The sequence below is a fragment of the Pipra filicauda genome, unplaced genomic scaffold, assembly GCF_003945595.2.
Source record: "Pipra filicauda isolate LSUMZ 115617 unplaced genomic scaffold, ASM394559v2 scaffold192_size1418226_pilon, whole genome shotgun sequence".
Taxonomy (NCBI): Eukaryota; Metazoa; Chordata; class Aves; order Passeriformes; family Pipridae; genus Pipra; species Pipra filicauda.
Genome location: NW_024104301.1, coordinates 13,835 through 26,086, shown reverse-complemented (window position 1 = coordinate 26,086; position 12,252 = coordinate 13,835). Strand labels below are relative to the sequence as shown.

At 39.5% G+C, this 12,252-nt stretch overlaps 1 protein-coding gene across 1 annotated transcript in view; it reads right to left on the bottom strand.

Moving 5' to 3' along the window:
* The window catches only part of HECTD4 (HECT domain E3 ubiquitin protein ligase 4), a 60,923-nt gene that overhangs the window by 35,915 nt on the left and 12,756 nt on the right, over positions 1-12,252 (bottom strand). The window contains exons 13-27 of the mRNA XM_027714885.2: positions 10,846-10,916; positions 10,197-10,302; positions 9,478-9,598; positions 8,470-8,598; positions 7,185-7,309; positions 6,013-6,166; positions 5,604-5,704; positions 4,651-4,849; positions 3,655-3,801; positions 2,441-2,545; positions 1,550-1,713; positions 980-1,213; positions 655-847; positions 386-490; positions 214-302 (exon numbers count right to left, since the gene is read on the bottom strand). Coding sequence (XP_027570686.1) covers positions 214-302; positions 386-490; positions 655-847; positions 980-1,213; positions 1,550-1,713; positions 2,441-2,545; positions 3,655-3,801; positions 4,651-4,849; positions 5,604-5,704; positions 6,013-6,166; positions 7,185-7,309; positions 8,470-8,598; positions 9,478-9,598; positions 10,197-10,302; positions 10,846-10,916 — 2,043 coding nt within the window. The remainder of the gene's footprint in view (positions 1-213; positions 303-385; positions 491-654; positions 848-979; positions 1,214-1,549; positions 1,714-2,440; positions 2,546-3,654; positions 3,802-4,650; positions 4,850-5,603; positions 5,705-6,012; positions 6,167-7,184; positions 7,310-8,469; positions 8,599-9,477; positions 9,599-10,196; positions 10,303-10,845; positions 10,917-12,252) is intronic.

The following is a 12,252-nucleotide window of genomic DNA, read 5'->3' as shown; positions in this document are numbered from 1 at the left end:
GTAGAAAGCAGAAAAATTAAAGAAATAAACAAGTGATTTGTTAGGAGGTACAATTAGCTGTAGGTACTAATATCAATATATTTAGCACAAATGTTTTGAACAATTTAACCAGAGACTACTTTTGGAACTCACTGAAATTCCACACCTGATTACATTTGCCCATCTTTTAAGCACCTTCCCTAAAAACACTTCACTCCACAGTCACCTACTGACCTTAATGCCAGCACCACGTTCTCCAGATCACTTCCATCAAAAGAAACTTCCTTCATCGAACACAGAAGCTCCAGTTCTTTCATCTTGCTCTAAACAAAGTGAAGGGAGGGGATGAACATGTTCTGGGAGGGCAGCGTGAAGCACGAGCACACGCAGCAGCCCCAGTGCTCACCTCGTTGAAGTGATAATCATAAAAGAATGGGACATTGTTCTCCAGCTTCCCATGCATGGCATCATCCACCTCGTTCTGCCACTTCTGCTCCAGCTCAGCCACACTCTAATCAAGAGACAAAAATAACACTTATTGCACTTGTTCATCTTAAGGAGCAGAGAAGATGTTAAAAGAAAAAATCTGAGTACATTTTGTATTTCTGTGTTTCTAAAATACCCTTTTATTCTCAAAAAAAAGCCTTCTGGTTCTTTGTGATCTTTTATTTTTACCTGCAATTGCCTCTCCATGGCATTTAGTTTCTTAAAGGTCTCTCCCATGATTTTACAAAGTAAATCATATTCTTCAGCGTGTTCTTCCTGATACTGGAAATTTATCAGGGACTGGAGAGCATCCACCAAGTTCAAATGTTTAATCACACATGAAACTACCATCTCCTCCATCACTTCTGGCTGGATCACTTCCCTAGGGATAGAGGGAAAGCCAAACTGACTAATCAGGAGTAACAGCCAAACTTTGACAATTCACATTTACAAATCACAAGATGCTGCATTCACAAACAAGGTTAAAAACCAGAGTGGAACAAGGACCACCCACTTTATACTGGGTCTAAATTGAGGCCGAGCACGTCCAGAAATTTCCCTGAGCTTTATCATGATTCCTGGAGGCAGCCTAATCCTTGGCAGGTCAAAGTAGTGTCCAACAGGAGGCACAAGGACATCAGAGGGATATGTGAATTCTCTGTCTTCATCTATAGTAAGAGGCAACGGAGAGGGACTTGGAGTAAGGGCTGGAGATATGACACCATTGGCTTCCACCTGCCACTGGCACCTGGAAAAATAAATACAGGTAAAAAGGATTCTTTTTTCCCCCAACTCATTTAGAAAGACACATCAGTCAACAACACATTACAAAGACTAAATATTAATATATTTATATATTAACATACAAAGCGTGGCTTGTACCAAGCATAACAACCCTCCTTTTACTCTAAAAACCCTTCTGTTCTAGAGAATATTCCCTTAGTTTTAGGCAACTCAGAACTGCTGAACAAACTCTAGAAGAAAAATTATCAAAACATCACCTTAAAGCACAACTACACAAGTCACCTTCCCACAGAAAAAACCCACATGGGAACTCTGATCAAAATGGATTTTTTTTTTTTACCTTTGTAACAGTTTAGATCTTAAGAGCTCTTGACAGGTTTCTTCATCTTTGGTAATTTCTGGTCCGTTATACAAGATCCTCAGCATGGAACAGGCCAGCACAGAAAGGCCCAGGGCCAGATCCACCAGAAAGGGCAAACCCCCTGACACGTCCTCTGAGGATTCCTGAAGCAGGAACAGGGATGAGTTTAACTAATCCATCAACCATGAAGTCCATCCCAACATATTTCAAGATAGGAGTTTTGATATATCTCTTATAGATAAGAGATATAGCTCTATGTCAATCACACCTCTTACACTGAAAAAAGGCTTAACAATTAGCAGCAATTTATAAGAACTCAAGAAATAAGGGATTTAAACATTATTTTCCTGAACCAAGAAGGAAAAGGTAAAGTTATTTTTTGTTCATTTACTGTCATCTCACAGGCCCAGTCCTAACTTCCTGGTAGTGGGATTCAAGATTCCTTTTGTTTGATCCCAGCATCCCTCCCCTCTCTTCTTTATGGGCTGGAATCATTATTTCCTCATTAAATACTCTGATTTTCAGGTTGTTACAAAGAAATCCTGATCTACAAGCAGCAAGGGATACTAAAGTGACTTCCTCCAGGTCCAGTGCCAATGACAGGAGGTAGATAAGATATATTTGATGTTAACTATCTCCATAAACCCCTAAGCATGAGGCAGCCCATCCACAGGGATCTCCAGCTAAGGAGGCCAGACATCTAAGCCTTGGCTCCTGCCAACAGGTGAACTGTCTCACTGCCAAAATCACTAAGTTAGTTCTGATTTAAATTTCAAACTCCCAGCTTGGAAATGCATTTCTGTGTGATCTGGGACGTGCAAGAGGCAGAAGGTAGTGGAGACTGGACCTCTCCCTGGAATGTTGGAGTACCTGTGCTCGGACCGTGCAGGCAAAGCCCCACATGGCCTTGTCGGGGGTGTTGTGCTCCCGCCCGCTCCGCATCTCGAAGGAGAAGGTCACTGTGTCCCCTTCCACCTTCACACGTTGGTGGGAGGAGGGGAGAAAAAAAGAAGACACATTTAAGGATTGAGACAAACAAACAGGCTGATTTTATAGATTATTGCTGTAATGACAGCTGAGTATTATTATCTCCAATTATATATTTGTATTTAAGATTCTCCCCATTTCTAAGGGTATCTTTCAGTGGGCTATTTAATCTTAATTTTGCTGCTGGCTACCTACAATAAAACAAAAAGAACCACCATAGTTGTAAAATCAAAAGTAGAATTTATCAGTGTGTTACTTAGCCTCCATTTTCATTGTTTGTCTGCAAGAAACCAGGCAATAATTAACAATGCTCTTCCTGAAGGAAGACAGACAAGTTCTTCAATTAGGAGAATGACAACATATTCATCAAAGAGTTTGCTAAAAAGCAATATCAAAATCTATGTGTGAGAAATAAATGAAATTCCATTAACTGTGAACAATGGAGTGCTTGTCTGAAATTGCTTTCCAGTTTATTACCACTTGATTTTCTTGTTAAAATGATTTTTTGTTATGTACATAAACCCAGTTTTAATGTGGGACAATGTAGCAGCACAAACATGCAAAAGAATAATCATACTGCATAAAGTCTGAGGGAACACACTGTCAAATTACTGAAATGCTGAGGTTTCAAGAAGTTTACAGGATTCTTCTGTCTTAGTTTTACTGTCAAAAGCATCCAATGAAATTCTTAAATGCAACAGAAATGGTTGGAAAGTTGTTATGTTTCCTACTTGTTGTATTTGGGGGTTACTGTTAAAAAAATAGACTTATGCCCAGGGACCTTAAGAAAATCTGCACAGCCTCAGACTGTGCAGGGACTTGTCCTAGGAGGAGGTACTCGTGAGAAGAGCAGTGCCATTAGAGACTCCAGGACTGAAACATTCCACCAGGAATTCCAGTAAGGCATAAAACAAGAGAAGCATCACACGTGACATACAGCTGAGTTTAATGTTACTCCCCAAGGAATAACTCACTTAGCAGGGATAAATGTACACTAAAAAGCTTGGACTTCATTGCTATGAGGGTCAAATGGGCTTGACATGGTTTCCAAAGGGGAATTTTTCTATGGGGAATATTGTTGGATGATAATACTGTACCTTTACTAAGTCCTTGGGCCAACCAGTTCCTAAGACACTACGGCTGCCATATCCCAGTGTATTGCCTCCATACTCAGCAACCTTCCTACTGTTTGTGTTAGGACCAGCATAGATCACCAACTTCAAAACATAAAATACACTGTTAGACTGTAAGAGAAAAACAAGAAAATCTAATAATAATAATAATACTTAGCACTTACACCGCGCTTTCCATTCTCAAAGCGCTTCCTCAACATTAACAAACCCTCACAGCTCGGTGAGGGGAGGAGGGTAAGTATTATTATCCCCATTTTACAGATGGGGAAACTGAGGCACAGAGGAAATCCTGAATTCCAATCCTCATGCTGAGCTGACTAGAACACACTGCTTCTGTACCAATGAGGGATTGATCCTGCTCCCATCAAAGTTCATGTTCTGTCAGTGACTTCAGTGGGAACATGATGAAGCCCAGAGTTTTCTGGGGGAGCTTAACCACTAATGGGTGACATTAATATTAAAGATGCCCATGAATAACTAATGGAGTATCACAGGACTTGCTCTGTGTCAAGGAACAGACAGCAGGAATTAGCAAGCAGCACAAGTAGCTCTCTGATAATACAAATTTATGTGCTATTAGTTGTGTTCTTGAAATTGAAAATACTTGTTCATATTAATCCATGTAAACAAGTTATTTGCCATCAAGGAAAAAAGTAACCTCTCCAGTTCTGCCCAGTTTAAACCAACTGTGCTGATCAGAGAAGGCAACTCGATTGGAATTTGAGGAATCAGGAAAACTGAACAAGAGCCAAGGTGAGAAAGAAGTCAAACTCTGACAGTCTGAGCCACTTTGAAATGATTTTTTAAAAAACCTGAGCAGTTGATACAAATTTCTGAGGGGAAAAACCAAACCAAAACACACCCTAATCCCCCCACCATATTTATCCCATTTCAGAACTGCTGCTACTTCTTTTGAGGAAACTTCCTCATGCCAGAGGTTCTGAACTGGCCCTTTCTTACCTTATCATAATCATACTGGGAAGAGCATCTGTTGTCAAATCTAAGATACAAACAGCGGGCTCCTGGAATGTGGACAGTTTCCTTAAATTTATAGTTATCCCTGACGGGATGAACTGTCTCTACAGTCTTCCCAGCAGCCCACGGAGCAGGGATCTTCAACCCAGTGAGGAATCCTGGCTCTTCTTTCTCTTCCAGCATTCTGAAATGACAGGGAGAAATTAGTCCTAAAATTCAGACAGATTTCTATTACTCATTAAAATATCAAATACTTAAAATCACCTCTCAGCATCGATACAAAGGGACACAAGGTATCGACTCCTGGGTTTAGGTATAACTGTATTGAGGGAATTTATACATTATATGTATTAAACATTTTCAAAAGTTCTTTAATGCTACAAATTTTCCAACACAGCTATTTTTAAGTAAGTAATTTTTATTTAATTTAGCTATTTGTTTCTGTTTTTAAGCAGGAGCTCGATAACTTTGAGCTGAGACACATGATTTAAATGCAGGAGTTCAAACTTTATATTTCTCTCTGTAAATTAAACAATTTAATATCTTTGCAATGGTTTAAATTCTGTATCTCCTGCTGCCAGAGCAATTTACATTTCCTCTTGATGGTCTTCCTTAGCCTGATTTATTGAAGAGGAACATTTGGAATTAATTCTTAATGCTTGAGGTGAGGGGGAAAAAACAAAACAAACCATACTCTGTGTAAACAACCTGAAGATATTCATAGCTTAATTATATATGCAAAAAAAAATTGGAACTAATTGCCTTTTTGAAAGGCTTATATAAATCTAAAACAGCCTTGGAAATCACTACAACATGCCTTTAAAAATTAACTAAAACAAAAATTGCTGCTTTCAGATTTATCCCACAACAATGGACAAATGAACATTACAGCTCGGAGAGTTTGTCCCACGAAAAGACCCAAATGTAAGGAAAATCACCTTTCATCAGGTAAGAGCTTCCCTTTCTGCTCTGAAGAACAACTGGGGGAACTGTTCAGTTCTGAGAAAACTGGAGACTGGGTTTTGAGCAGCAGTGCAGTCTGTGGCCCAAAATACACAGTGTTAGGGACATGCAAACAGAAAAGCACTTTAAAAACTCACAACTGAAATAATTAACAATCCCACTGTATGTTGTTACTGACAATAAATCATTACGGTGGTAGCAAGTGAAATTTCACATTCAGCTTTATCAGCTTTGGCAGCTGTTGAGAAATTCTTAAAAACTCTGATCTGTGGATCAGTTACTGCAGAAAGTTGACCAAAATCTGCAGCATTTTAGAACATGTTTAGAACCATTTTTAGAACAGTTTTTGTCCTTTGCAGCCAAGAGCTGCCACAGAGCCCATACCTGACTGGTATAAAGAACCAGCTGCACCAGCTGAGGCATCAGGGCATCAGCCATGGTGAGGGTCTGCAAATTGGGGTGCATCAGAGATGTCAGCAGGACAGGGAGCAGGTGACCAAGCATTGTAGCCTTTGTAATCTGCTCCAGCCCTTTTAACCTGTAAGGAGAGTCAAGGTTTACATAGGAACAACTATTTTCACAGAGTATCATTTCTCTTTTTAGTCAGCTGTTTAATCTTGTAGCAGGCAATTCAAAATTCAGCAGAGAACATTTGCATTATATTAAAAAAACCACCAAGAAACTTCATCTTGAAAACATTTATTTCTCCGAAGTGTCAGTGCCCTTGTCTTTGCTGACAATTCTCACTAAACAATCAGAGACCAGAAGACAGTAAATCAACAGTTTAACAATTACTTAGGAAATGCTAAGCTCCCCTGGGTATGGGATGAAAGTGCCCATCAAACACAAATGCACTTGTTCAGTTGGATATCAGCTCCCAGCACACACAGCTCAAAGTACATGAAAAGAACGTGGAGCTACCAAAATATATTTGAGCATGAAACCATCTGAAAATATCTCCAAGGAACTGTGTATTGTCAATAAACACAACTAATCTTGTGGGCACAGAAAAGCAGGAACTGAAACCTGAAACACAGCTGGGAGAGGGAAGTGTTTGTTTAAGGAGAGAAAAGTTCACAGCTTCTGTTTATATACCATTCCCAATGTATATTTTTAGGAGGAGGGAAGACAGGGAAGGGCAAGGTGTTGCTATCTGATGAAACGTGGGATATCAACAACATCCAGGGCTTTGCACCGGATAAAATATCCAGTCCAGCTACTAGAGATGTAATAACCAGGAATTTCAAAATAAACAGGAATATTCCCAGCTAATTCCAGTTTATTTCCAGGTATCCTCCTCATAAATATCATTGTAACTGACTAAAACCTTGTCAGTTTGAGGTTCCTGTGGATACATCAACCTATCGATTATCAGGACTGACATGGAGAGTCTGATTCTCAATTCTTTATAAGTGCTAAACCAATGCTATAGGAACAAATAGATCCTATACATTCAAAGCTCAAGTTATAAAGAATAATTAATGCTAATTGTGCTTGTACAATAAACCACAAAAAGCAACACTGTTTTCAAATTAGGAAAGTCCTCCTTGTCTTACCTTTGCTCCCTGTCAGAAATGTCACTGTTTATTAGTGCTGTAGTGACTTGTTGCAGCATTTCTAAGACCTCATCACATCCTGTCAGAATTTGTGTAGCCAGAGACAAAATACTGGTCTTTAGTTCCTGGGGACAAAAAGAGTTACAGGATACTTAAATTTCTGGAGAATCCCCACAAAAAGGACAACAGAACAAAATGATGGGTTTCCAAATGAAAAGAATGATAATGTGACCTGGCAGGCCTGCAGCAGGAGAGCCATCCAACACTTAAATTTGATTAATGTTAAGCCCCAAAGTGCTGGGAGAAACTAGGTGCATGTTTTACAGGATGCACATCCAGTTTCTAGAGGGAAGGAATCCCCACAGTCCAGCACAGCAGAGAGCTGTTAAGCCAGCCAAGGTACAGCACTGGTGACAATGTCCTAGGAATGAGCAGCACTGTAGAGAGAGAAACTGGACAATGAAAACGGGGGTGAATAATGACACAAGAAAAATACCACAGTATTTAGCATTTACTCAATGAGCCTGAACAAGTAACTTTCCACTGCAGCAGGTTACAAGCACACACAGTCTGAGAGCAGCAGACAAAACCAGCTCAGAAACAACACCAGAAATTCAGAAATCAGTACCACTAGAGAATTATTACAAGAACCACTGTGACAAGACAACCTGAAGCCAGGACAAACCTGACCTCTGGGAGTTTGCTGAAGGCTTTTCCAGAGGTAATATGAAATGACACCATTTTAATAGATATTATCAAACCTTGTCCTCTAACAGCTTCCTTCCCACAAACTTCACTGATTTTATTTTGAACAGATGGAGGTGGTTCTACACAGGCTTTGTAAGTTAAAAATGCAAAAAAGCTGAAGCCAGGTGAGGCAAACAAGAAGACCCTTTTCTATTAAAGCCTGAAAAATGATTCTTCAAGGACAACCTGAGTGATTTGGAGAAAAAAAGTGTGGGGGGTAACGTGACCAGAAAGGATTCCTGGCACGTGGATTTTCTTACTAGCACATATTTATTAAAATACATTTTAAACCTCATTATACATATATTTAGGAAGGAAGTGTCTGCTCTCCCTGACAATATAGAACCCAAGCTGAAATATTCAACACAGAACAATGGCAAACTTTACTAGAGACAAGTTTTTTCCTGTTCTCCAGCTATTTAACTACATCAAGAGGAAAAAAACCCAACAAAAACACCAGCAGAAAGCACTGCAGGAACAAGGTGTCACAGGCACAGTGACTGTAGAGAGCCATACTAGAATAAAACTTGGTGTTTACCTGTACCTTCAATGTCTCTCCCTGCAAGGAGCTGTCACTGTCATCATTTTCATCAGGTTTAATCAAAATAGTGTTACTGAGGAGGTGGTTCTGTACAGCCATCAGGTACCTCAAGCAGGAGGATGCAGCCTTTAAATAAACAACACACTCTGCATTATCTGAACCTTTAATCACCCTGGAGTCAGGCAATCCTTGTACTTGGGAATTGGGAAGGGCAAAAAACGTTGAGGAACAAGACAAGCAAAAGCAAAAAATAATTTCCCTTAAGCAGAATTTTCTTTTTACCCATTTAAAGTTTAATACATATTCTAGAGGAGAAACTGGTTGCAAACCACTGAATTTTTATTGAAATAACTCACAAAAATGCGAAGAGGCAGCACAATTTCATTCAAGTATGGAATATTACAGTAATACCCAAGTACTCCAAGAATTTTTTAATTCTGAAAATAATGCTACCACAGAGCTAAATTTAATTCCTGAAGGTGCTACTTCTTTCCCACCCTCCTGCAGCACAGGCCATGATCTCCTGTCCCCTCCTCATGTTTGTATGGAAGCCCATCTCCCTTTGATCAGGGAGCTGATCCTGATGAAAACATGTCCACACCCTTTTACCATCAAATGTCAACTTTCACTCATTTTTATCTGTAAATGATAATTCTTTCTGCTGTATGAATCACTGTACACAACTGTATTTTTTGGTTTTAAAGCTGCTGTGATGCTTTGAAGATTGAGATACAACAAACTTCTCTTTAACTGAAACAGCTCCCAGAGCAACTGGAAAAAATATATCCACATATAAACCTGTTTTAGCATTAGTGTGTGATTTACTTTGCTGTGAGAAATTGTTCCTTCCTTCCCTGCACAGCATAAACAAGAGACATTCTTTTCCTGGATTTGTTAAGACAAACTATAAAAGTTTCACCTCCACATACTCTTTTAAGATGAAGGATTTAAGGAACATAAGAAGCCTAAGGTAAATATGCTTTTATCCAAACACATTTTACTTACAGGCACAGTTGAAAGAAGCCTTTGAAAATCATCTTTAGATACAGTTTGGCACTTGGTGATTAAGACACAAGATTCTCGGACAACAATCTTGAGAATGTAGTGCAACAGCTCATCATTTAGTCTTCAAAAGAAGCAAGAAAGGTGTAAAATGTTAATAATCTAATTACTGTGTATTTTGTACAGCTCAGCTCCAAAGTCTCTGCGAGCTGTACCAAAAATTATGCGAAAACAAAACAAGTATCTGTTCAACTTCAGAGTCAGACACTAAGAAAACCAAGCCTGAAATGTGTAACAATAATCAGTGCAACAGATTTCCAGGGATTTCCTACACTGTCACACAAATCTATGACTTCTTATGGCTCCTATAAAAGACTCCCCCCCAGCTTGAATAGTACCTGAGACCGGCAGTTTTACTGCTGAACAGTCACCTAATGTGACATGCGGAGTAATGTCATAAAACTGTATTTATGAACTTATCATCCACGTTTACCATGAACATTGTAAGGAGCAGGGAATCCCAAACCAAGTGTACAGAAGTCTCCAAAGTTTGTCCTAAAACCTCAGACCTCTCTCTCCCTTGTCCTGATGAAATTCTACCCACTACAAAGACAGCATTTCAGGTCCCACTGCAGCGAGACAACAAGCAATTTCAGCAGAAGTTCATGCAAGTTTACCTGAAGCAAACAACAAACACACATTATAAAGGGGAGGCTTTTTACCTATAATGATCATCATCTTCACTCCCAAATCTGTTGTTCTGAAGCTGCTCAGCTAAATTAGTCAGGATAACATCACGCAGCTGAGACAGCCCACTGTTCCTCTCCCCTGAAAAGGAAAAACCTTTACAAAGCAGCCTTTTACAGAATTAATTTATTTTTATTTCCCCTGATATCTTGCTTAACATCCACTGCTGCTCAGGAGTGCCTGTATTTACAGTGTAACCCAATGCCCTGGTGTCACAGGCCGAACACTTTCTCTGCACAAGGCTCTGTTTGAAATTCCAAACACTGACACACGAACAGGTTCCTGTGAGATAACAAATCACTGAGCATCAGCTGCTTCCAGCTCCAAATTCCCATTTCATGGTGAATGCCAGTAGGTTATTTCTCCTTCACTAAGGACTAAAATTACCTTTGGTTACTGTGTACTTGCAAAATTTTCTTTTCTCCACCTAACCTACCCCTGGCCATGCAGCCACCGAGAAGGCAGCTCCAGAATTTGAAGCATTCCACGATTTCCCAGAAAAGGACGGATTCAAAGCAGAGTAGTGCTCAATATCCTGAACTGTTCTCTCTCCAGAGCTTGAGAAGTATTTCACTTTTGTTTGCAGTTAGAAAAACCACACTCTCACATGTCAGACATTCTCACCTTCAGTTAAGACCAATTTCAATAAATTATTGATTTCTGCTTCACCAGGATACAGGATATTTAAACCAGAGCTGAAGAGAAAAAGAAAACTATGTATTACTTAATGTATTCAGAGTTGAACAAAACAATTTGAGAGTCAGACTCTCAACTTATCATCTGACATAACATTTAGAATGACTGTGTAATGGCTTCTTCCAACTTAGAAAGGCATACTCCATATTTTAACATTGATTTAAGTCATGAAATAAGCAGCTGTTTTCTCCAGAAATCTCTTGTAATCAACTCTATTTATTGTTTAGGTTCCAAAGCTTTTTCAAGAGCTGTTTGCTTCCCTCTGAGCAATTCCCCATTAATCACTTGTATATAAGACAGCACAATAATGTTGTTTAAAACAGAGAGATGTCAGGAAAAAATGATGATGGCTCAGAGAGTGACTCCAACAACTCTGGTGATGGGGTGAGAGCTGTGGCTTATCTGTGATTAAAACAATGAAAAACACAAATACAATAATCAAGAAATCACTACTGCTGCAGTTTTATATTATTGAAGCCTGGGTTTTTATAGAAGTCTTAGTTTAAGCTCCACAGAAGGTTCTAGAATGAGCATTTCAGAAACACTTCTTGTGCAGGTATTTTTCCCTTTAACTTGATGAACTTTGTCCTTTCTACCTGAATTGCCACATCAAGATAGAAGATCACAATCACTTCAAAGCAGCACTTCCTGACTGTAAGTGCTGCAATGATTATACAACCTTTTCCTTTCCTTTTTCCCCCTCTTCTTTTTCAATAACATTATCACAGAAAAGAAAACTGAGACGTTTTTCAGCCTCACACTGAGAGCAGAGATTATTGCAGCTCCTCTCCCTCTGGCTCACGCTGATCAACTCTGATACAAACCTCAGGAAAAGTTCTCACACATTGCAAGGTAAGTTTGAGGTTCCAATGGCAGCAGAATCCCCCCAGGAGAGAACAGGAGGAAGGAAATATTACCTAATCCCCACCTCTGAATTGTTTAACAAATCACAAGACACAGGGTTAAACAAGGGAAACAAGGTGTCCACACAGGTGACAGGATACACTTTTCCCTGTCAAAAAGGCCCTGAAAATGTCAGTTAATCTTATTAGGACACACTATTCTTCTTCACTCAGAGCTGCCTAAAGCCACAGAAGTTTGGAATGCTGTGATTCACACAGAGAAAATGCAGGTTGATCTCGAGAAGACTTTGTTCTCAACCTTTGGAGCACTTCCCACTGGAAAGCAGATGATATTTGTACTTGGGAGGTTGGAGACAGCATTCCTTGGCCTTGAGATTCACATTATCTCGTTTGCATGAGACAGCCACACTTCTTTCCCCTTGGCCTTTAATCTCAGAGCATTCCTCAAGCATTATTAATTCTGCTTCTCCTT